Source organism: Taurulus bubalis (assembly GCF_910589615.1).
Source record: "Taurulus bubalis genome assembly, chromosome: 14".
Taxonomy (NCBI): Eukaryota; Metazoa; Chordata; class Actinopteri; order Perciformes; family Cottidae; genus Taurulus; species Taurulus bubalis.
In genome coordinates, this window is record NC_136602.1 from 5,351,348 (window position 1) to 5,372,465 (window position 21,118).

At 44.8% G+C, this 21,118-nt stretch overlaps 1 protein-coding gene across 1 annotated transcript in view; it reads left to right on the plus strand.

Moving 5' to 3' along the window:
• epas1b (endothelial PAS domain protein 1b) overlaps positions 1-21,118 on the plus strand; it is a gene marked incomplete at its 3' end in the record, with an annotated part of 38,231 nt that overhangs the window by 16,959 nt on the left and 154 nt on the right. Inside the window, exons 2-15 of the mRNA XM_079230008.1 lie at positions 14-204; positions 4,005-4,177; positions 4,889-4,976; positions 6,825-6,943; positions 7,168-7,370; positions 12,757-12,863; positions 15,178-15,325; positions 16,122-16,330; positions 16,833-17,044; positions 17,428-17,538; positions 17,975-18,480; positions 18,663-18,759; positions 19,466-19,559; positions 19,669-19,827. Coding sequence (XP_079086134.1) covers positions 14-204; positions 4,005-4,177; positions 4,889-4,976; positions 6,825-6,943; positions 7,168-7,370; positions 12,757-12,863; positions 15,178-15,325; positions 16,122-16,330; positions 16,833-17,044; positions 17,428-17,538; positions 17,975-18,480; positions 18,663-18,759; positions 19,466-19,559; positions 19,669-19,827 — 2,417 coding nt within the window. The remainder of the gene's footprint in view (positions 1-13; positions 205-4,004; positions 4,178-4,888; positions 4,977-6,824; positions 6,944-7,167; positions 7,371-12,756; positions 12,864-15,177; positions 15,326-16,121; positions 16,331-16,832; positions 17,045-17,427; positions 17,539-17,974; positions 18,481-18,662; positions 18,760-19,465; positions 19,560-19,668; positions 19,828-21,118) is intronic.

A 21,118-nucleotide genomic window follows, 5' to 3' on the forward strand; every position in this document is an offset into this window, starting at 1 on the left:
GTGTGTGTGTCAGGAGCAGCTCTGAGCGGCGTAAGGAGAAGTCCCGGGACGCCGCTCGCTCCAGACGCAGCAAAGAGACGGAGGTCTTCTACGAGCTCGCCCACCAGCTGCCGTTACCCCACAGCGTGACCGCGCACCTGGACAAGGCCTCCATCATGAGGCTGGCCATCAGCTTCCTGCGCACACGCAAGGTGCTCGCCACAGGTATGAACACACACACACACACACACACACACACACACACACAAACTTCAGTCTTGTGTATCTAAATGGATTACATACAATTTCTGTGTATGTGTGTGTGTGTGACTAATAGTCTAGTACAGTAGGATTTTTTTTTTTTGCCGGACCCTTTTCTCTGCACTTCTTCTCCTTCCTCTCGTCTAATTTAAAATTAGAAGCTGAGGAAGCTGGATGAAGAAACAGACCTATTGTTCTGGAATTCCTCCGCCGCGTCGGTGTCTCGAAAACGAGATCAGAGAACGGCACAATTAAACAACACAAACTGTTTATGTTTTTCTGTCCCGGAGTTGCGAAACAGTTTGTGCATATTCTGTGTACTCGGGAGAGAAGTCAGTGAAGTGAGGCCTTCGGCCCCCGAATAACACTCGACTGCTTCACGGCTCATTAAAAGTCCAACCTGACCTTGATGTCAGCTGCAGAGAGTGAAACCGGCTTTAATCAATGTGTTTTGCAATAACCTTTGAATGAATTAAGACTTTTTTTTTATCATGTGTGAAGATAATCAGAGTCTGTGGAGTGTGTGTGTATATACATATATATATTTAGTTTCATACGTTGTCTTGTTTGTTCTATAACCTTATCTGATAGTGAATTGCGATTTAAAACAAGCTTCTGTGGCATTAAACGATAATAAACAATTGAACAAGCCTTTGTAATAACAAGCTGCCAGTGGAACAGGAAAGTAATTTGATTAATACGAGAGCTTATCCGTATCTGTAAATCTCCGCATGGCCAACTGCCATTTTATTCTGCTATTATTATCTTCTTATGTAACTTCTGATGGCCCAGTTATCGGCTCTCTACAAACTGCTCTGCAGCGTTTGTTGTGGAAACCTGATGCGTGTGCGACCACCGCTTCCTTCAACGACGGCGAGCGCTGCTTCCTGTTTCTTTTGATTTGTAGTGTGTCATCAATCAGAAGATGAATCCATCAATCTTTATTGATACAGTACCTTTCGTACAGTGAGTTGCAGCTCAAAGTGCTTTACGGTGAAATGTTGACGAAATAAAATGAAGAAAAAGAAAAGGTTGAGCAAAAGTTTTGAAAGAAGAAATCAGAATGACAATAAAAATCACAAAATGGGTGAAGAATTTAATTTGAGTAAATCATGTTTTCAAATTCATGAATCCCTTTCTTGGATGCAGCATGTCCTAATTAAAAATAAAATAATGTACACTATACAATGTACAAACATATACAGCACAGTACAGTGCAGTTTTTTTTTGTGATCATAAAAAAAAAGCAGAGAAGTTTGCATAACATTTATATTATATCCCACATTAACATACAAAGTTCTGCGTCTTGTTAGAGGGTCAGTTCCCCCAAATTACAAAAAAAAACACAAAACCAAAAATGCTTTCTAGCAAAGTTACAGAATGGAGATAAATTAAACTTTAAGATGCTCAAAGCATAAAAAAAAAAAAAGTTTCTTTGTTACTCTGAATAATCCACAAACCTCGCTGTGAACAGGAAACACTTTTCTTGAATTTTAGGTGACGTGAACCTTTAAATTCAACATCAAAAAGGGGGGAAATCCTGGAAATCTCAGAGTTCATAGACACGCTCTCACAGTCAAAAGAGGACAGATGATGGAGGAGGAGGAGGAGGAGGAGGAGGAGGAGGAGGAGGAGGAGGAGGAGGAGGCTGCAGCAGATAGAGCGTTATCAGGCCGGTCTGATTGCTCCGCGATGGAAGGAGAGATTGGAGAGGAAACACGGAGCTCTGCCCATCGTCCAGCTGATGCTGGCATCGGCCCCTCTAGCCATAACACCCGGCTCGCCTTGGCGCCAAACATGCACGCTCTCCTACACACACAAATACTGTTCGTGCACCCGAGAAACACACACGCACTCTGCTGTAGGAAACACCTCTCGTGTAACGGGAGCCATAGGGTTGTTCACAATGGTGACAATGAACTTTCGCTGAAGATTTAGTGGCTCTCAGGTTGTTTCGCAATGTTATTTGGCGACATTGAAATCTTTAAAAAAAGTTGTTTTTAAATGTCTTTAAATAAGTGTAGTGCTGATCCGAAAGCAGATGATGTTAACAGGGTTTCCTCTGACAGTTTTATCACGAGTTATACACCCTAAAGCAGTGATTCTCAACGGGTGGGTTTTATTTTGAAGGGACTTTTTTATGCAGCAGAGTGTTGCTTTCTTTGCCGGCTCTGGTTTCAACTTGTTTTGCACTTGTCCCTCCATGTTTCTTAGCAGCGTGTGCCAGGTTGGGTCAAACCATCCTGATATGGGGGAGACTCTGGGTTTTTAGGATAATTAAATTAAACAGCCGAGTTAAAGTTAGGTAACTTGAGTCTTTTTCAAACTACTTCTTAGTTGTTGGACTTTCTTGTTTGTGCATGAAAGCTGTTGAGTCTGTTTTAAAAATGGCTGAAGATTCTGAATGGTTATGTATGTTGTGATACCGTGTGTCCTGAAGATGCACTTTTGGGTTTTTAATTAAAATGCATATATATATATAATAGTTCTCTCTCTAGCATCGCCACCAGCTGGTCGTTTTGGTTTATCATTAAACTTGTTTTTGTGTTGACACACATATTCTCTACTATCTCAGGTTCAAACTTCTTTTCATTAAATACATTTGAGAAGTTGAGAATGTTCTCCCATTTGGGTCGCGGCTTGTCATTCATATGGTGTGTCCCGGAGCCAGACCGGCTGAGAGCCACTGCCCTAAAAGTGTGTGCTTCAAACTGTCGTGAAACTTGGAAAAACAACGGACTGAAAGAAACAAAAAGAAATCCCACCATAAATCAGTGAACTCGGACACTGCTGTCCCGGGTCAGACGCTGCGAGAGTCTCACATGACCCCGCTGTCCTGCCACTTTGTTCTGTCCAGCGCCACAGAACAAATGTCAAAAATAATACAGAGGAAGTGATTATCTGAACAGCAGCTGTCCCTATCAGACACTCGCTTTTCTTTTTTTGTCCCCCTGCAGCCTTTTATTTTGAAACAAGGGTCGGTTATGCAACCAAAGAACAACAGAGAGGAGAAAAGCGCAACTCGGTCCAAATGACTGGTAATCGCAGCTAAGTATTTAGGCCAAAGGTGCCGTCGGCCTTTGGACTGGGTCCCCGAGAGTCTCCCCCAGCTCCCCGGGGCCCATGAAAAATGCTCTGGGCTCCACCACCCCCTGTGGGGTTACCGCTATCTGGGCCCGGCTCCAAACTCGAGCCCCAGGCCTCGCCGGGAGCCTTGAGAACGGGCCTCTCTTATCTCAGGGAAGCACACTGGAGGAATTGCAAGCTCCTCCGCCCCCATTGGCTACTGGGCTTTGTTCAGCCACCGTCCACACACACACACACACACACACACACACAACCACACTCCCTATTGAGCGCGGGCCAGTTTGTATATTAATTATCTCTGCAGCGAGACGTTGTTGACACACTGGAGTCTCTGTGTATAAATGTTTGGATACCGCACTGTACATATTTGAGCATAATTCCGTAATGTGTTCAGTTACGTCGTAAAAACAACAAAAAAAAACGATCGGCTGTTATGAATGCTTGTGTAATTTGTCGGGGTCGAGGATCAGGAGTGGCCTGAAACGCAGGAAGAAGCTGCACTGGTTTGCTTTGGACGTGAGCCAAAGCAAGCCTGATGCACACACACACACACACACACACACACACACACACACACACACACACACACACACACACACACACATTTTTAATCAGCATAGAATGAGTGAAACTATTTTGGAGTGCAAACCCACCTTGTTCTCTGTCTCTCCCTCCAGGCTGCAGCAGCAGCAGCAGCAGCGGCAGCGAGGGCGATGGCGATGGCGACGATGACGGACAGATGGACAGTCTGTACCTGAAGTCTCTGCAGGGCTTCGTCACCATGGTGACATCTGACGGCGACATCATATTCCTGTCCGAGAACATCAGCAAATTCATGGGGCTCACGCAGGTACACTTCACTTTGGGGTCCACTGTCAGCAACACAACAGGTGGACACAACATATAGGAGAACAACACACCAATAACACATCATATGTGTAATTATCATGTCATTCATTTTGATTTTATTTAATTATGTCATCCTCAACATGCAGTAGCAGTAACATGTGTCCAAAAATGTGTCCAACTGGTCAAATATAGTAGTAGTGTGTGTGTGTGTGTGTGCGTGTGTGTGTGTGTGTGTGTGTGTGTTCAGGCCGTTCAACTCTAAACACACTCCACGCTGTTGTGTTCTCTGGCAGCGATTTGAAAAGCAAATCACAGAAGAGGTGAAGTTTACTGTGAAATATGAAGCAATGTCTCTCTCTCTCTCTCTCTCTCTCTCTCTCTCTCTCTCTCTCTCTCTCTCTCTCTCTCTCTCTTTATTTGTTGACGTTCTTTCGCTGTCTGCAGTGATGAGTTTCTGTTTGTTTTGAAGCAATTCCGAGCTCCTGCGTGACAACACCTTCTTTTATTTGTTTGATCACGTTCGCTGTCATTAGTCATTGACTGTCATTCTTCTTCTTCTTCTTCTTCTTCTTCTTCTTCTTCTTCTTCTTCTTCTTCTTCTTGTTTATTCCAAACAAACCGCGGGTTGCTGTTGCCGGAAGTTCTGAGACCAGCCACGAAAATAAAAATGAGGAAAAGACGAACTAGAAAATGTGTTTTTTTTCTTTTGCAGGTGGACCTCACTGGTCACAGCATCTTTGACTTCACCCATCCATGTGACCACGAGGAGATCCGAGAAAACCTCAGCCTGAAGACATCTGGTCAGCGCACACACACACACACACACACACACACGCACACACACACACACACACACACAGATCTTTTGAGCAAACGGACCGACTCACATCTAAAATGAAGGCACAGAAAAACAATGATCATAATAATAATAAATATTGTTTGGATGCTATACAATTGAACTTAACTTTAATTTGACATTATTGTTCCGGACCTTTGCATGCGGAAATTCTCTTTCGCTGAATTTTAGTTGATCTAGGGCAGTGTTTTTCAAACGTTTTTGAGCCGCGGCACATTTTCTACAGTAAAAAAATCACACCAACAACCAAAAAAAGTTACAAAATGTCACATTGTAGCATAATACAGCATATATGGTAGCTCAATATTGCGCTACCTACTGGCATGGAAGAGTATTTCCTTATTAGGCCAGCCACTATATTGCAGGCTCAGACGCTCAACAATGGCATATTATTGGCGGCAACTAAATAATATTTTAATAAATTGGACATTTTCCCACGGCACACCTGACGATCTCTCACGGCACAGTGGTTGAAAATCACTGCTCTAGGGCGCATGAATAATACACAGAAAAAAAACATGGCTTTCAGTGACTCTGAAACAGTAAATATCTATAATGCCTGCCGTTAAAATGCCTCCGCTCCCCTGTCTCACCATTCTCGCTTCTGAAAAACAAGGCAAAAACCATACATGTTTTGGAGTTATGTAATATTATCTCTCGTGAAGTGTCCGGAAACAAACCCAACAACAGAAGGTCAGAGACCGTATAGAGAGGAACCTACAGAGAGATACAGTAGAGGAGTGTAGTGTGTGTGTGTATGTGTGTGTGTGTGTGTGTGTGTGTGTGTGTGTATTATCTGTAGCAGATAGAGAACATGGTCACACACACACGTTACAAAGCAAGAGAGAAGTAAGTAAAGATGTAGAAGTGTTGCATCTCTCAGACAAGAAACATTGATACAACTGTATGAATCAGAGTGTAACTAGCTTACACACACACACACACACACACCTACACACACTCAATAAGCTGCGGTTGATAACTCTTATCAGCAGCGGCCACAAAACACACACGTGGAATAATACTGTATGTTTTATAGTCCCGCTCCCTTTAACACACACAAAACCACACATCAACACACACACACTTGGAACACACATACACACACTTCATCTCCAGAGGACGAGAGAAGTTTATTTTCAATCGCTTCTTTTGTGGAAGTGTATACATCTCAAGATAAAGACACACTTTGAGAGTGTGGACACACTTCACCACTTTGCTCTGTGACTGCAGCTGAACTCTGACCTTGTGATGTAACAGCTTGGCCCGTGTGTGTGTGTGTGTTGTAATGGTAAAATATAGTAGGGTAGTGTGTGTGTGTTTGTGTGTGTGTGCGTGTGTGTGTGAAATCAATATAATGTAATTAGTAATGAAGTTTATGTGGCCACAAACAGCAATTATGTGACTTCCACTATTTCATCTAATAGAATAGAAAAGAATATTCAAAAAACAAAAAAGTGACATTTAAAAGTTATACTAAGGGGAGAATCTCATGTTACTCACAAGTTAAGCAATGACACATTGTCGTGCTGTGATTCCAGAGGACAAAAGCTTTGAAGTTCAAACAGATCTTATAAAAGTTGCAAAGACAATGCGTGAAAAACCGATGAATTTAAAAATCGGTGCTGTGAACTGTGCAATGTTGCAATTAAAAAACCAGCTCTAAATGTAATACTCTTGTTCTTCCGATTCAGGAGGTTCACTGAGGACTTTGTGGCGAACCATAACACATCTGTTCATTGGGCTGCAGGAATCAAGATGGTTTAATTAATCCCTCCTTTACGTCTTTCAGGCAGCGGCTTCGGTAAAAAAGGCAAAGACCTGAGTACGGAGCGAGATTTCTTCATGAGGATGAAATGCACGGTGACCAACAGAGGACGCACCGTCAACCTCAAGTCAGCCAGCTGGAAGGTGAGAGAGAGAGAGAGAGAGAGAGAGAGAGAGCACATCTGCAACATCTGCATGCCATGTGTGCAGGGTAGTAAAAGGAACACATCCTATACAGATATTATACGTAGAACGTGGCAATTAAAACTCCACGTATACATAAATAAAAAACATGCTGAACCAAAATAAATAGACAAGTATGGTACATTTAAAGTTGTAAGCAGTGTGCGTTTCATTCGACCCTCCAGGTGCTGCACTGCACCGGACACCTGCAGATGTACAACAGCTGCCCGCCGCGCGTGATGTGCGGCTTCACGGAGCCGCCGCTCACCTGCGCCGTCCTGATGTGCGAACCCATCGCACACCCGTCCAACATCGACACGCCGCTGGACAGCAAGACCTTCCTGAGCAGACACAGCATGGACATGAAGTTCACCTACTGTGACGAGAGGTACACACACACACACACACACACACACACACACAGTCGCGAGCAGAAATAGTTTGAGTATATCACATATTTATGATATTATGAGGTTATCTGAGGACTGAATTGTAGGCCGAAGCCTGTCAAATAATGGGAAGGAAAAGCCTTTCAGCTGTTGAAGTTATGAAACTAAAAGCATTTTATGTATGTTTTTTTTTTTTTTTTTTTCCCCTTTTAATGTTTTAACAGTTTAATTAGTTTCAGGAATTTGAGTTGAACGTGATGACATGGATTTAGACCTTGACAAAATTACATTTCTAATGCAAGTTTTTATTTAAAAAAAGAAGTTTTGCATCCTCACATCATCATCATAAGGCCAACAGTCATATTTTGTAATATATATCCTTGCAACTTAAATAATATAATATTATTAAATAATAATAATAATAAACATAAGCTGCTGTGTTAGTTGTCTTCTTTAATATTTAAAGCCTTGTTGGGGTTATAGTCGGCTGAGAATAACCCCCCAAAAAAAGTCGCCACATGTTAGCGCCTGAAGCCAGAAAGAAGCGACTTGACAGAAAGAGCTTCACTGTATTGATTTGATTTATGATGAAGTCCTTATAAATATCACCTGTGGAGTTCAACAGGAGAACATCTTCGTGTCGTGGACAGCTGCCAGTTAAAACACGCGCCTTCAAGTGCAGCACGCCATTCGGCTGATTGCAATATTTTGACTGTCAGACGTGTCAGTTTGACTTGGCAGGGAGAAATATGCGCCAAAAATGAAATACAAACACTTTAATAAGACGTAGTCACGCACTTTTTCAGACCCTGCCGAGAGTTCCCGGTTACAGATTCACGTTCCAGTTCCAGTAATTCAAAGTTGTCCCTTTGACGTCAGTCATGTCAATGCCTGTCGCAACATGTGTGTGTGTGTGTGTGTGTGTCTGTGTGTGTGTGTGTGTGTGTGTGTGTTGTATGCACAGGGGTCAGCATGGCGACGGATGTCACATTTAAATGTGTTGTCTCTCTGCGGCCAACTTTGCAAGCACAGCGGCCATCTTGAAATCAAAGAGCCGGTTCATTTGCACCCAAATATTTCTCTCTCCCTCTGGCACGAGGACGTGATGACACACACACACACACACACACACACACACACACACACACACACACGCTCTGATTCGGGTTACACAAGCTCCTGCTCACAGACCTGTAATCTTATCAAGTTGCTCATGCAGGACAAAGGTTTCTTTCGGAGGGGAAAGCGCGTATGTGTGTGTGTGTGTGTGTATGTGTGTGTGTGATGCTTATGGCGTGCACGTGTCTGTGCGTGAGCGCTCTACAAACAAGGGCCCTTTTTTCTTTCTCGCCTCCTTGGTGCAATTTGATAGCCGCCCAAAATCTTCTCTCCAATTACGCAAATGAGTTGATAGTGGGCGGGGCCGCCCTCTGGGCTCAGCGGGGACTCAGACTCATTAGGGAAGGGACAGAAAGTTCTTTTAGCTCAAGTCTGGCCGCGTGACAGATCCAGTCGGGGACCGAGAAGGTCTTCAAACGGAATATTTGGTCCACGAAAAAAGATATTTTTTGTTTACGTGAAATGGAGAAATTGTTTTGGAAAACGAGATTCTTCTTTCCAATAACGAACTGATGTTTGTTGTGTTGGTGCCGTCTCTCTCTCTCTCTCTCTCTCTCTCTCTCTCTCTCTCTCTGGTACAAATCCTTCTGTCAAAATGTTACAGGCGCTTGTGTTTAAGGTGGATGATCATCATCATCATCATCATCATCATCATCATCATTATGATTTGATGCTGTTCTTGTTTTCAGCACAACTCTCCTCTCTCCATTTCTGTTCTTTCTCCCTTAGTATCTCCTCCTCACTGCCTCTTTATTTGATCCACTTTTCCTCTTCTCTCCCTCTTCCTCTCCTCTCGTCTTCCCCTCTCCTCCTCCCCTCTCCTCCTCTCCTCTCCTCCTCCCCTCTCTTCCTCTCCTCTCCTCCTCCCCTCTCCTCCTCTTCTCTCCCTCTCCTCCTCCCCTCTCCTCCTCTCCTCTCCCTCTCTCCTCTCCTCTCGTCTTCCCCTCTCCTCTCCTTCTCTCCTCTCCTCTCGTCTTCCCCTCTCCTCCTCCCCTCTCCTCTTCTCCTCTCCCTCTCTCCTCTCCTCTCGTCTTCCCCTCTCCTCCTCCCCTCTTCTCCTCTCCTCTCCCTCTCTCCTCTCCTCTCGTCTTCCCCTCTCCTCTCCTTCTCTCCTCTCCTCTCGTCTTCCCCTCTCCTCTCCTTCTCTCCTCTCCTCTCGTCTTCCCCTCTCCTCCTCCCCTCTCCTCTTCTCCTCTCCCTCTCTCCTCTCCTCTCGTCTTCCCCTCTCCTCCTCTCCTCTCCCTCTCTCCTCTCCTCTCGTCTTCCCCTCTCCTCCTCTCCTCTCCCTCTCTCCTCTCCTCTCGTCTTCCCCTCTCCTCTCTCCTCTCCTCTCTCCTCTCCTCTCGTCTTCCCCTCTCCTCCTCCCCTCTCCTCCTCTCCTCTCCCCCTCTCCTCTCCTCTCGTCTTCCCCTCTCCTCCTCCCCTCTCCTCCTCCCCTCTCCTCCTCCCCTTTCCTCCTCTCCCTCTCTCCTCTCCTCTCGTCTTCCCCTCTCCTCCTCCCCTCTCCTCCTCTCCTCTCCCCCTCTCCTCTCCTCTCGTCTTCCCCTCTCCTCCTCCCCTCTCCTCCTCCCCTCTCCTCCTCTCCTCTCCCTCTCTCCTCTCCTCTCGTCTTCCCCTCTCCTCCTCCCCTCTCCTCCTCTCCTCTCCCTCTCTCCTCTCCTCTCGTCTTCCCCTCTCCTCCTCCCCTCTCCTCCTCCCCTCTCCTCCTCTCCTCTCCCTCTCTCCTCTCCTCTCGTCTTCCCCTCTCCTCCTCCCCTCTCCTCCTCTCCTCTCCCCCTCTCCTCTCCTCTCGTCTTCCCCTCTCCTCCTCCCCTCTCCCTCTCCCTCTCTCCTCTCATCTTCCCCTCTCCTCCTCCCCTCTCCTCCTCTCCTCTCCCTCTCTCCTCTCCTCTCGTCTTCCCCTCTCCTCCTCCCCTCTCCTCCTCTTCTCTCCCTCTCTCCTCTCCTCTCGTCTTCCCCTCTCCTCCTCCCCTCTCCTCTCTCCTCTCCTCTCGTCTTCCCCTCTCCTCTCGTCTTCCCCTCTCCTCTCGTCTTCCCCTCTCCTCTCCTCTCTTCCTCCCCTCTCCTCCTCTCCTCTCCCTCTCTCCTCTCCTCTCCCTCTCTCCTCTCCTCTTCCCCTCTCCTCTCTCCTCTCCTCTCGTCATCCCCTCTCCTCTCGTCTTCCCCTCTCCTCTCCTCTCCTCCTCCCCTCTCCTCCTCCCCTCTCCTCCTCTCCTCTCCCTCTCTCCTCTCCTCTCGTCTTCCCCTCTCCTCCTCTCCTCTCCCTCTCTCCTCTCCTCTCGTCTTCCCCTCTCCTCCTCTCCTCTCCCTCTCTCCTCCACTCTCCTCCTCCCCTCTCCTCCTCTCCTCTCCCTCTCTCCTCTCCTCTCGTCTTCCCCTCTCCTCCTCCCCTCTCCTCCTCTTCTCTCCCTCTCTCCTCTCCTCTCCTCCTCCCCTCTCCTCCTCCCCTCTCCTCCTCTCCTCTCCCTCTCTCCTCTCCTCTTCCCCTCTCCTCCTCTCCTCTCCCTCTCCTCCTCTCCTCCTCTCCTCTCCCTCTCCTCCTCCCCTCTCCTCCTCTCCTCTCCCTCTCTCCTCTCCTCTTCCCCTCTCCTCCTCTCCTCTCCTCTCATTGAGTCTCCATCTATCAGGGTAATGTTATCTGAGGATACGAGTCTCTGCACTGCCAGAATCTTCTCTCTCCTCTTTCCCTCAGTCCCTCACGACTAATCCGTACAACACATAGTTAGTTACGTGTCACGACCTTTGTTTCAATAAATTACAGTAAAAAAATACTAGGATTATTTTTTTTTTTTGGCAAGGGGCCATCAACAACTTACTGTATGTTAGATGGTAGAACAGTGAAATGTTATCAATCACACATAATGAATACAGTCATTGTGTTTTTATTGTATCTTAATTTAAATCTGATTTAAATCCTTAAATTAGGGTTCACTGCATTCTTTTAGTTATCCCAGGGTTGTCAGATTTTTTTGGTGGTGTACGTTTTTTTGTTGTAAAATGTAAAAAGTTTACTACAGCCGATGGGCGCTGATCATTTACCAGCCGCACCTTGAACCCATTTAGGATAAAAAACATAATGTCTGTATTCATTTTTGCAGCTTTAATGGTGTGTCCTCTGAAAACTTGGAGAAAAAGACGATGAGCAGAGAAATTGAGAAAATGCATTCAATGATCTTTTCGCAATTAAGTCAGAAAATAATGAACATAATTGGATGGAAAGTTCAAGTTCATTTTCTATATTTGCATTATAATGTTTAAAAACAGTCATCAGTGTGGTGTGGAAAAGATAAACAGGTAATTGATTAAATGTTGAATGCTGGTAATGTCAAACCATTTATACAGTTGATTATTTGGCAGAATCGCTGTGTTCTCAAAAGATAAATACAACTTGCGCCCAGTGGTAAAATCGTTTTAAACGTAGACTTCAAGTTTAGTACAAAGATTGCAAATATATATTATTCAACCCGAGCTCGTACATAACGGGCGTAAACACTCACACAGACGGCTTACTTACTCAAGATTATATTTGCCAGACTGAAAGATTTTGGTGGAGGGAGGAGAGAAAAGAAATCACATTCCAGCCTCTTTAATTTAGGCTAAGCATGACGAGCGAGTCAGCACTCTTTGTCCCAGTTGATCCTCTCTGGTCTCCTTTAAACCTCGTGTCCAGGGGTCACTTCCTGTTGATGGGTTTGGATTATGTTCTCACAGCACAGTTTGTTGGGAGGAGAGTGAATAAACCACTCTGAGTATGCTCCACTTTCAGTACTTCCATGCTACACTCAACAAAGTGAATTCAAGTCAAATGTTGAGCACCTGTATGCCTCTTTTTATCACTGTATCCTGTAATCTGCTCCCCATGAACCTGTGTTATTGAGCTAGTAACTGGTAGGAGAGAGTTGGAGGGGAATGAAAGGTAAAAAAGGGATTTTTTTTTTTAAATGAGGTTAGCCAGCAACTAGGCCCTCATTAGCGAGCGACAGAAAAGAGATAAGCTGTTCCCAGAACTCGGAATGTGAACAATTCTTATTTTTGGAAGACGTACTGACTCCGCTTGATTTCCAAATCGTGTGTGAAGCCTTTTGAAGTGCAGAGGTTCAGGACGGAGAGCAGGATTTGTCTTGTGAAGCACTGCGGAATAGAAGGGAATCAAAGGAAAAGTTCAAATTGATGACATGAAATCCTGTGTGTGTGTGTGTGTGTGTGTGTGTGTGTGTGTGTGTGTGTGTGTGTGTGTGTGTGTGTGTGTGTGTGTGTGTGTTACAGGGTAACAGAGCTGATGGGCTACACTCCTGAGGACCTGCTGGGTCGCTCAGTCTACGACTTCTACCACGCACTGGACTCGGACGGCGTCACCAAGAGCCACCACAACTGTGAGCGCGCACACACACACACACACACACACACACACACACACACACAACTCGCGTGTTCACACACTCGGAGGCGTGCGGTTAATATGACTCCACGCTAGCTAACTTCTGTTTAAAGCCCCGTTCGGCCCGGAATAACATCTCAGAGCAAGGTGGCGATGTTCCCTGTGTTCCATTCAAATATAACTTTATGCTGTGGATGGGAAAAAATACATGTTTGCCTTTGATTTAAATAAATAAATATCTACTTTAAAATCTGAAAACAGGAGTGCCTGCAAACACCACAAAAACACAGTTAATTGCGGCTTTAATTATTACATACTCAAGATCAGATTAAATCACTGACCAGTGCAGGTGATCCAAGGGGAATAAATCCAGCACGCGTTATGATATTTATAATAATATGTGGAATAAGCAAAAACAACAACTAATCAAGCCTGGCTACGTTAGTTTACTAATAACATTTAACCCTCCTCCTTTTCTAACGTTCTCATGAGAGAAACATCAGTTGTAACTAAATCTTTATTGAGTATGAATACCAAGCTGTACTTCCTGATGATTTTTCTTTATGTGTGTGTGTGTGTGTGTGTGTGTGTGTGTGTGTGTGTATGGAGCGTGGGCTTGGTATTAAGATGTCTGGTCTTTATTAGATTAAGCTCAGCCATTGATGGCCTAATGAGGTTTGCACACACTGGACAAGGGGACCAGGTGGCCTCTATTACATTGTAATGGCACCGTGTGTGTGTGTGTGTGTGTGTGTGGGTGTGTGTGTGTGTGTGTGTGTGTGTGTGTGTGTGTGTGTGTTAACCAGCCTCTGAAGTGTCATGGCTTTTCTCATCACTGACAGTACTCTGTCATTAGAAGCTCTGAACGGAGGAAATGTGGTCATTTAGTTCCTTAAAAGCACTCGTGTGCAGAAAAATAAAGAAACACACATCCCTCTAACTTACATCATCGCTCAAAAGTTTTCTGTTACAGGGCCTTTTAAAACCGTAAACTAATATCTTGCTTGCTTTTTTTTATTTTTATTTTTCAATAAAAAAACAAGGATTAACTCTAATATTACAGGTGCAGTTTATTTAATTGGAATTTTCTAGAAATTCTGATTGTATCTTCAAACTAACAAACAAAATTAAGCCACTGGCTTTAAAATAAGATTTTAGGACTCAATATTGTCAGATTACTATATGTGCTTTGTCGTTTATGTGGATTTTTTTTTGTCTTGTGTGAGTTTTTTTCCCCTTTACTTCTGTTCCTACTCGTCCATGTCTACAGTTCTTAGTTGTCTGTAATCTGCTGAGATAAAGGGCTCTCTATATCTCTCTCTATGAGACACACACACACACACACACACACACACACACACACGACCCGCTCTCACGGCCAGCGTGACCAGCCTTTCGATCAGCACACGCTGACTCGCAAGTGTTCTCCGCTACATTTAATATTACCCTTCCTCACACACACACACACTCACACACACACACACACACACACACACACACACACACACAGTCTTATGTACACTCTCTGACCACAGCTCTGCTCCTTTCCCACGCCAGTGTTGAACTTTGGACTGCAGCCAGCATCTCCTCCTCAGCTCAAAGTCACTTTCTCCTGCTGACCGATGTCAGGTCCATTTCACAGCCTCGTGCAAAATAAATACATGGATATAAAAAAATATCCATGTATTTATATAAATATATTTATTATACATTTAAAAAACTGAAAAGAAAACCAATACAGATGCATAGAGCTGGTCTGAACTTTGACTGCAGAGTTGAAAGATTACAGGTCAAAACTTATCTCTCTTTTTCTTTTCTTTTTTATCGTTTTTTTATCTCTTGTCTTGGTTATTACTTATTTACTGGAACTTCACTTGCACTTTCATGTTGTACACCAGTGAACAGAGTTCCATTGTTTTAAGCACAATGACAATAACTATATCTATTATTGTCTGTCAATGATATGAACAGACTCGTGTACAGCAGAGTGAGCTTCTCTCTGAGAAGATGACCTAGTATCTACTGTACAGGACAATAAAATACAGTATTCATAACTTTACATAAGATCGAACAATGATTCCCATTAGTCACTCATGGATAATACGTGTGTTATCCAAACCTCCGTAGGAGCTATGCATCTTTAATAAAATATTATTTTAGCTAAATGATGATACAGTTGACATTTAATAGGATTTCATGACTAAGCAGCTGAGGAGTGAGAGGACATAAAGTTGTAATAAGACACTAAACACAATAGCTCGTAACACAAAGCTCTCTCTCTCCCTCTCTCTCTCTCTCTCCCCCTGCAGTGTGTTCTAAGGGCCAGGCGGTGAGCGGTCAGTATCGCATGCTGGCCAAGAACGGCGGCTACGTCTGGGTAGAGACCCAGGGAACTGTGATTTATAACAGCCGCAACTCCCAGCCCCAGTGCATCGTGTGCATAAACTATGTCCTCAGGTGAGCATGAATCATGGCACATTACAGGTAAAAAGGATTGTTTGTGTCAAAATAGCTTTCTTAAAACCATTATTCATAGCAGATTCATGGAGGACCATCAAAGTGTTTCATGAAGAGTCCTTGTACCCAGTACATGAAGTACAGTACTGCCCTTATTCACATGTTGGAATACTTAATAATACTCCAATAATCACTGAAACATGATATGGTGATGGTTGTGTTTGTATATTTACCCATATTGTAAATACTTAACCTGCTTTCCTGTGTTATTTGTAGCACTTAGAATCACTCTATTACCGTAGATATATTAAAAGATGTCTACACCCTAGAATCAACAGGGGTGCCGCGACCCAGTCAGCAGCAGGATGAAGAAATACATTTTGCATTATGTTCAGTGAAATAAAAGATACTATAGGAGATATCGGGTGTGTGGGTCCCTCTACAGGTTGTTGGTGTATTGTTGCATCATGTTGGATCAAAGAGCTCAAAGACAAAACTTGCTGGAGTTAAATACTTATTTTATTATTCACACACATCACAGCCTTCGTCGGAAGATCTCATTCTTCTCGAAATGTTTGCCACGTCAAATCATATTCTGCAAATCAAAAGAGCAGATTCAGAAGACTCTTAAATAACGCTCCACTGACTTACGTAACAAGTTAAAATAAATACATTGCATCGATGAATTACAGCGCCCTCATTCTCACGCCTCTTCCTCGAGCTGAGAACCTGATATGAAGAGGGAGGAATAAAAATCAAAAAATCCACTCCGCTCTCCACTCTCCCAAACCTGCAGTGACATCGAGGAGGAGTCCATGATTCTGTCCTTGAAGCAGACGGAGTCCCTGTTCAAGCCGCACCGCATGAGCAGCTTCTTCACCGCTGGAGGCGCGGGCGTGACCGGAGAGCCGGGAGAAGCCCTCTTCACCAAACTCAAAGAGGAGCCGCAGGAGCTCACCCGGCTGGCTCCGACACCCGGGGACACGATCGTCACCCTGGACTTCGGTCTGTATTGCCCTCCGGCACTTGTTGAGGTCTTTATGTTCGCCTTAATGCTTATTGCTCTTAAACCATGGCAACCATGGAAAACTGAAAATAATCTGTATGTAATCCCTCTTTTTGAACTTGTGTTTGTAGATAAACCCATGTTTCTGGATGTCAAGCACATGAAAATGCATGCAGTATGGCTGAACATGTATTATACTGCATGCATTTTCTTTGTTGAATATGGTACAAACAGATTTCCTCTGTCTTTATAAATTCATTTGTTTTGCGCCATTATTATATTGTTATATAAGTAGTATTTTCTACTCGCATTATAGGCACTGATGCAATGTTTTAAACTTTAGTATTGACATTAACAAAGCTTGCAAGAACATTTTTTACTGCATAAATTAGTTTTATTTAAATTGCCAATTACATACGTACATACATATAAGTCAGCTGCCATGCTTGTCAACCCTCTTCCTCTACAACTGACCCTTTAATTTCTTCTTCTTCCTTGCAGAGCGCCCTCAGTTCGAGGAGCCCCAGCAGCCCGGAGGATACGCCCAGGTGTCCGCCGTGGCGATGCCCCCTCCTGGACCTCCTTCCTGGGCCAGCGAGAGCCACAAGCCCGCCCCTCTGGCATCAGTTATGGCCAACATGGCCGGTGCATTCACCGTGCAGCAGCATCCGCCGCCGGGCAGCGCCACTCCGAGCCTCAGCAGCTGCTCCACGGTGAGGACGAGGAAAAGGGAGGCTGAGCCCGAGAGGAGTGATGAGTTAGTGAGCGAGCGACTGGTTGTGTTTGTTTCCTAGTTTGTTCTTTCTGTGTTCAGTGAGGCCTGTGGGGTTAAAGGTCCCTCTCTCTGGGCAATGTGTGTGAGAATAACGGGGGAGGATATTTGGAAGGAACAGGCTCTTAGCAGTGAATAGTGCCTTTGTCGAAACTCATCTCTTTGCTCTTTGTTTCGGTGCTTTTCTTTTTTAAACTGTTCTTTGGCTCACGTGTTGCCCCTTTCTTTCGGTCCATGTCCTCTTGTTTGCTTCCTCTATCGGTCTCGTCCCCATTTATTCCTCTCCTCTCCTCTCCATCCTCATCCTCTTGTTCCCCCCTGCAGCCCAGCAGCCCAGATGATTACTACAGCTCAGTGGAGAGCGACCTGAAGGAGGAGCTGACTGAGAAGCTGTTTTCTCTGGACACGGAGGGAAGCAGTGCCGCAAACACTGAGGTGGGAGTCCCATGCATGTGCTTACGTTTGCCTCTTTGTTATTGGTGCATTCATTTGATTGATGAGGCCTAGTTAACTGAATCCGACTGAAAGCTTCGCTCTTCCTTTTTGACCAAAGCCTATTCCAACATGGGCAAGATTATACCCATGTTGAAGGATATCGTCTTCCTCACAAGCAGCACATTATTAAAATGACTCATAAGTCATTTCAACTTTTTTTCCCCAGCAATGTTATGCAGTCTCCCTCTCTAAAGAATGACCAAGCGTAATTGAACATTCCAAAATAAACACATCAAACAATCTGCTTTTCAGAAACCTCTATGTGTGTATATGTGCATCTACCTGCACAGTCTAAGAAGGAAAAACATAATGCAACAGCTGTATAGCTGGCGAGTTACTTTAACACGGTATATAACTGCGTTTTTCACTTTCCTAGAGAGACTTGAGCGACTTAGACCTGGAGACTTTGGCTCCTTACATCCCGATGGATGGCGAGGACTTCCAGCTGCATCCCATCGTCCCAGAGTCCGAGCCCCTGGAGGGGGGTCCGGCCGGATCCATTGGGAGCAACAGCAGCCTGGCCAAAACACAACAGTCCACCCAGCGGAGCTTCAGCGACATCGCCAGCCTCTTCCAGCCGCTGTCCTCCCCTCCTCAGCCCCAAGGCCTCTACCAGCAGCAGCCGGCTGCGTCCTGGGCCGCGGCGGAGGAGAGCGCCTCCAGCCAGGAGGCCGTGGAGTCCCGTGCAGGGTCTTGCGCAATGGGGCACATGCAGACCCCTCTGTCCTCCATCGGTGGCAGGCAGAATCTGCAGTGGCCACCGGACCCTCTGATAACGTACCAACAACAGCAGCGAGCCAGCAAGGCGTACCTGATGGAGCCTTTGTCTGGAGAGGAGCGCCCGTCCTGCCAACAGAACCAACACCTCATGCAGAAACAGAGGTGATGTGATACCTAGCTTAGGTTTGCCAGCTATTTCTTATAATTAAAAAAAAATAGACAATATTATGTTTATCCATCCTGTTTGTCGAACAAAACAATTTAAAAAAGTGTCTGGCTGTTTTGACATCAAATCTAAATATGTTTGTGTGTGTACATGTGTGTGTGTGTGTGTGTCTGCGCAGGTCCATTGATAACTTTGTGCAAGCCTACGGAGACATGAGTCCAGCCAGAGTGGCCATGGCCAACAGTATCAAGCGCTCATTCACTCAGATGACTGTGGTGAGTTTCTCTGATAAAACATTTATTGCACGATTGACATTTTCAGTGCTTGCGTACATACATAAATACATGTTGGGCATCTGGAGTACCCCACACTGTAAAATAAGACTTTGGAGATGAAAAATAACACATGATTCAGCATGCCATTGATTTGGCTCCCCTCCTTATGTATCATGCAGCTTCATTAGAATATACCGCCATCCATCGAAGTATCTTTACCCACGACTTTCACAAAGGTGTTCCATATTTTTCTCGCAAGCCAGTAAGAGCAAATTGGGCTTTTTTGAGAAGAGGGCTTAAGAGACGGGCGTTTAAACAGATTCAGACGGTGTGAGCATAATAATGTGTTTAAAGCATCTTTTAGTAGAAACTTAAAATAAAAGTAGGAACCTGAAACCTCACATTTAGTTTTATCAGCAGCTAATTCATTTAAAGTAATGGAGTGGGTGCTACTTGGATCTGACAGTGATGACAGACAAATCAGGGACTTATATATACGGGTAGACTGTGTGTACCGTCTAAGAAACGGAATACAATCCCTTATACACACAATTTTAAAAGCTTTTTATGAAATTATTATATCAAATAATAAAATAGCTACAATAATACATATTTTTCAAATTTTTTTATACTTAAACAAAGTTGTGTGCCTCGAATTGTTCGGGGGAATTCACTCTTTTGCCGTTGACGTGTGATTGTGTTTCAGGGCGATAGTACGCCTTCAGAACTCTTATGGAAGAAGATGAGGGTTGACAGTTGTGCCGCCGTGGATCGCTCCCTCAGCGCCGGATCACTGGCAGGTATGAGCTCATGTGTGTGTGTGTGTGTGTGTGTGTGTGTGTGGAAAGATAAATCTTGCACTATCATCTGTTCCATCCAACAACTGGACCTGTTGTTTCTCTGCGTCAGCGCCAGAGATGAGCAGGATGATGCCAGCCGGCATGTCTTCACGTCTCAGCTCTGTGCAGCAACACAGGAAGTGTCAGTATCCAGTAAACGGGATCGGTGGGATTCTCCAAAAGAGCTGCAACTACACGTATAACATGCAGCCGTCTAACAAGGCCGAGGGTGAGCTGACCTGACTGTACTGATTACAATCCGAGAAAACTAACATCACTATGTAGTAGTGGCACTGTACGGTTTTCTTATTTATTTGATAATACACCACAAAAATGTCCTTTGGTGATTTTAAGAAAACCACAGATTTCCGCTTACAAAACCCCAAAAAAACAAGCTCTTTTAAAACAACATTAACGACAGAAAGTGAGCCAAATAAGAAAAGGGGATGGAGAGAAATGGGAGGCCTGGCAAGACGGGTTGAAATGATGAATGTACCGACGCAACAACGGGAACAGAGCCAGAGACTCATCAGTAATATTGGCAGAGAATACACAGGCTAAGACGAGAGCAGTCAGAAGTGGTTAACGACAACAAAAAGGGGGCTCTGGCAGACTAACATGAAGGAACGTGTGGAAAGAAAACAGCCTCTTTGGAGCAACAAACAGTAAATATGACGAATAGTACGAGAAAGACCGGTCGCCTTCCTACCTCAGTGCGAAGACGTGAACTCGAGGTCGTGGCTGTAACAATGTACGGATACCTGGCATCCCCGAAAGGGCTCTGAGACAAGCTGGTGACGACAAAGTCCAGATGGCATTGACGTCTGCATTGAAGGAACACGGCCCTCGCTCGGTCGCCAAACCAAAAGAGAACAGGGCTCCCCCGAGAGCGATCATTGCAGCGAGCATGGGAACAAAAGATTACGTTCGAGGGAAAGGAGCCTCTACTTCAATGAAGGCGGCCGCTACTGAGGTACAGCAACAGAGGAAACAGGGCGTTGAAAACAAATAAAAATAAAGGAAAAGAACAGGGAAGGCACAGCTAAAAATGCATGTGGAATCGGGGACGTTCAGGAGGACATGGCGGTGCAAGGCGGCTGGACCACAGTGGCAAGAGGAAGGGAGGAGACGTACAGGCACTCACAAACCAGAGCAAGGACTCGAATAAATAAATGCAGAAGCAAGAAGTGGAGGTCCTGAAACACCTTTAGACCAACAGAATATCTGTACACATGCAGCCAATTTCATTACAGGAAATATCTGACACTATAAAAACTCTTCAACTGTGCTCTATCATCAAAGTCGTTGTCAGACGCCATCTTCTCAGTCTTAGAAGGGCAAATATCCAACTTTATACACATTAAGATGCTTACTCATGTCACTGTCTACCTGCCGGCCTGCTTGTATTTCCTCATTGATACACAGATTTAAACGTTTGTACTGTTTGAGCAAGACTGATTGGCTGTTATTGTCGCGCAAATGATAATTAAAGGACTTCCTTTCCATTTCTGTCATCTCCT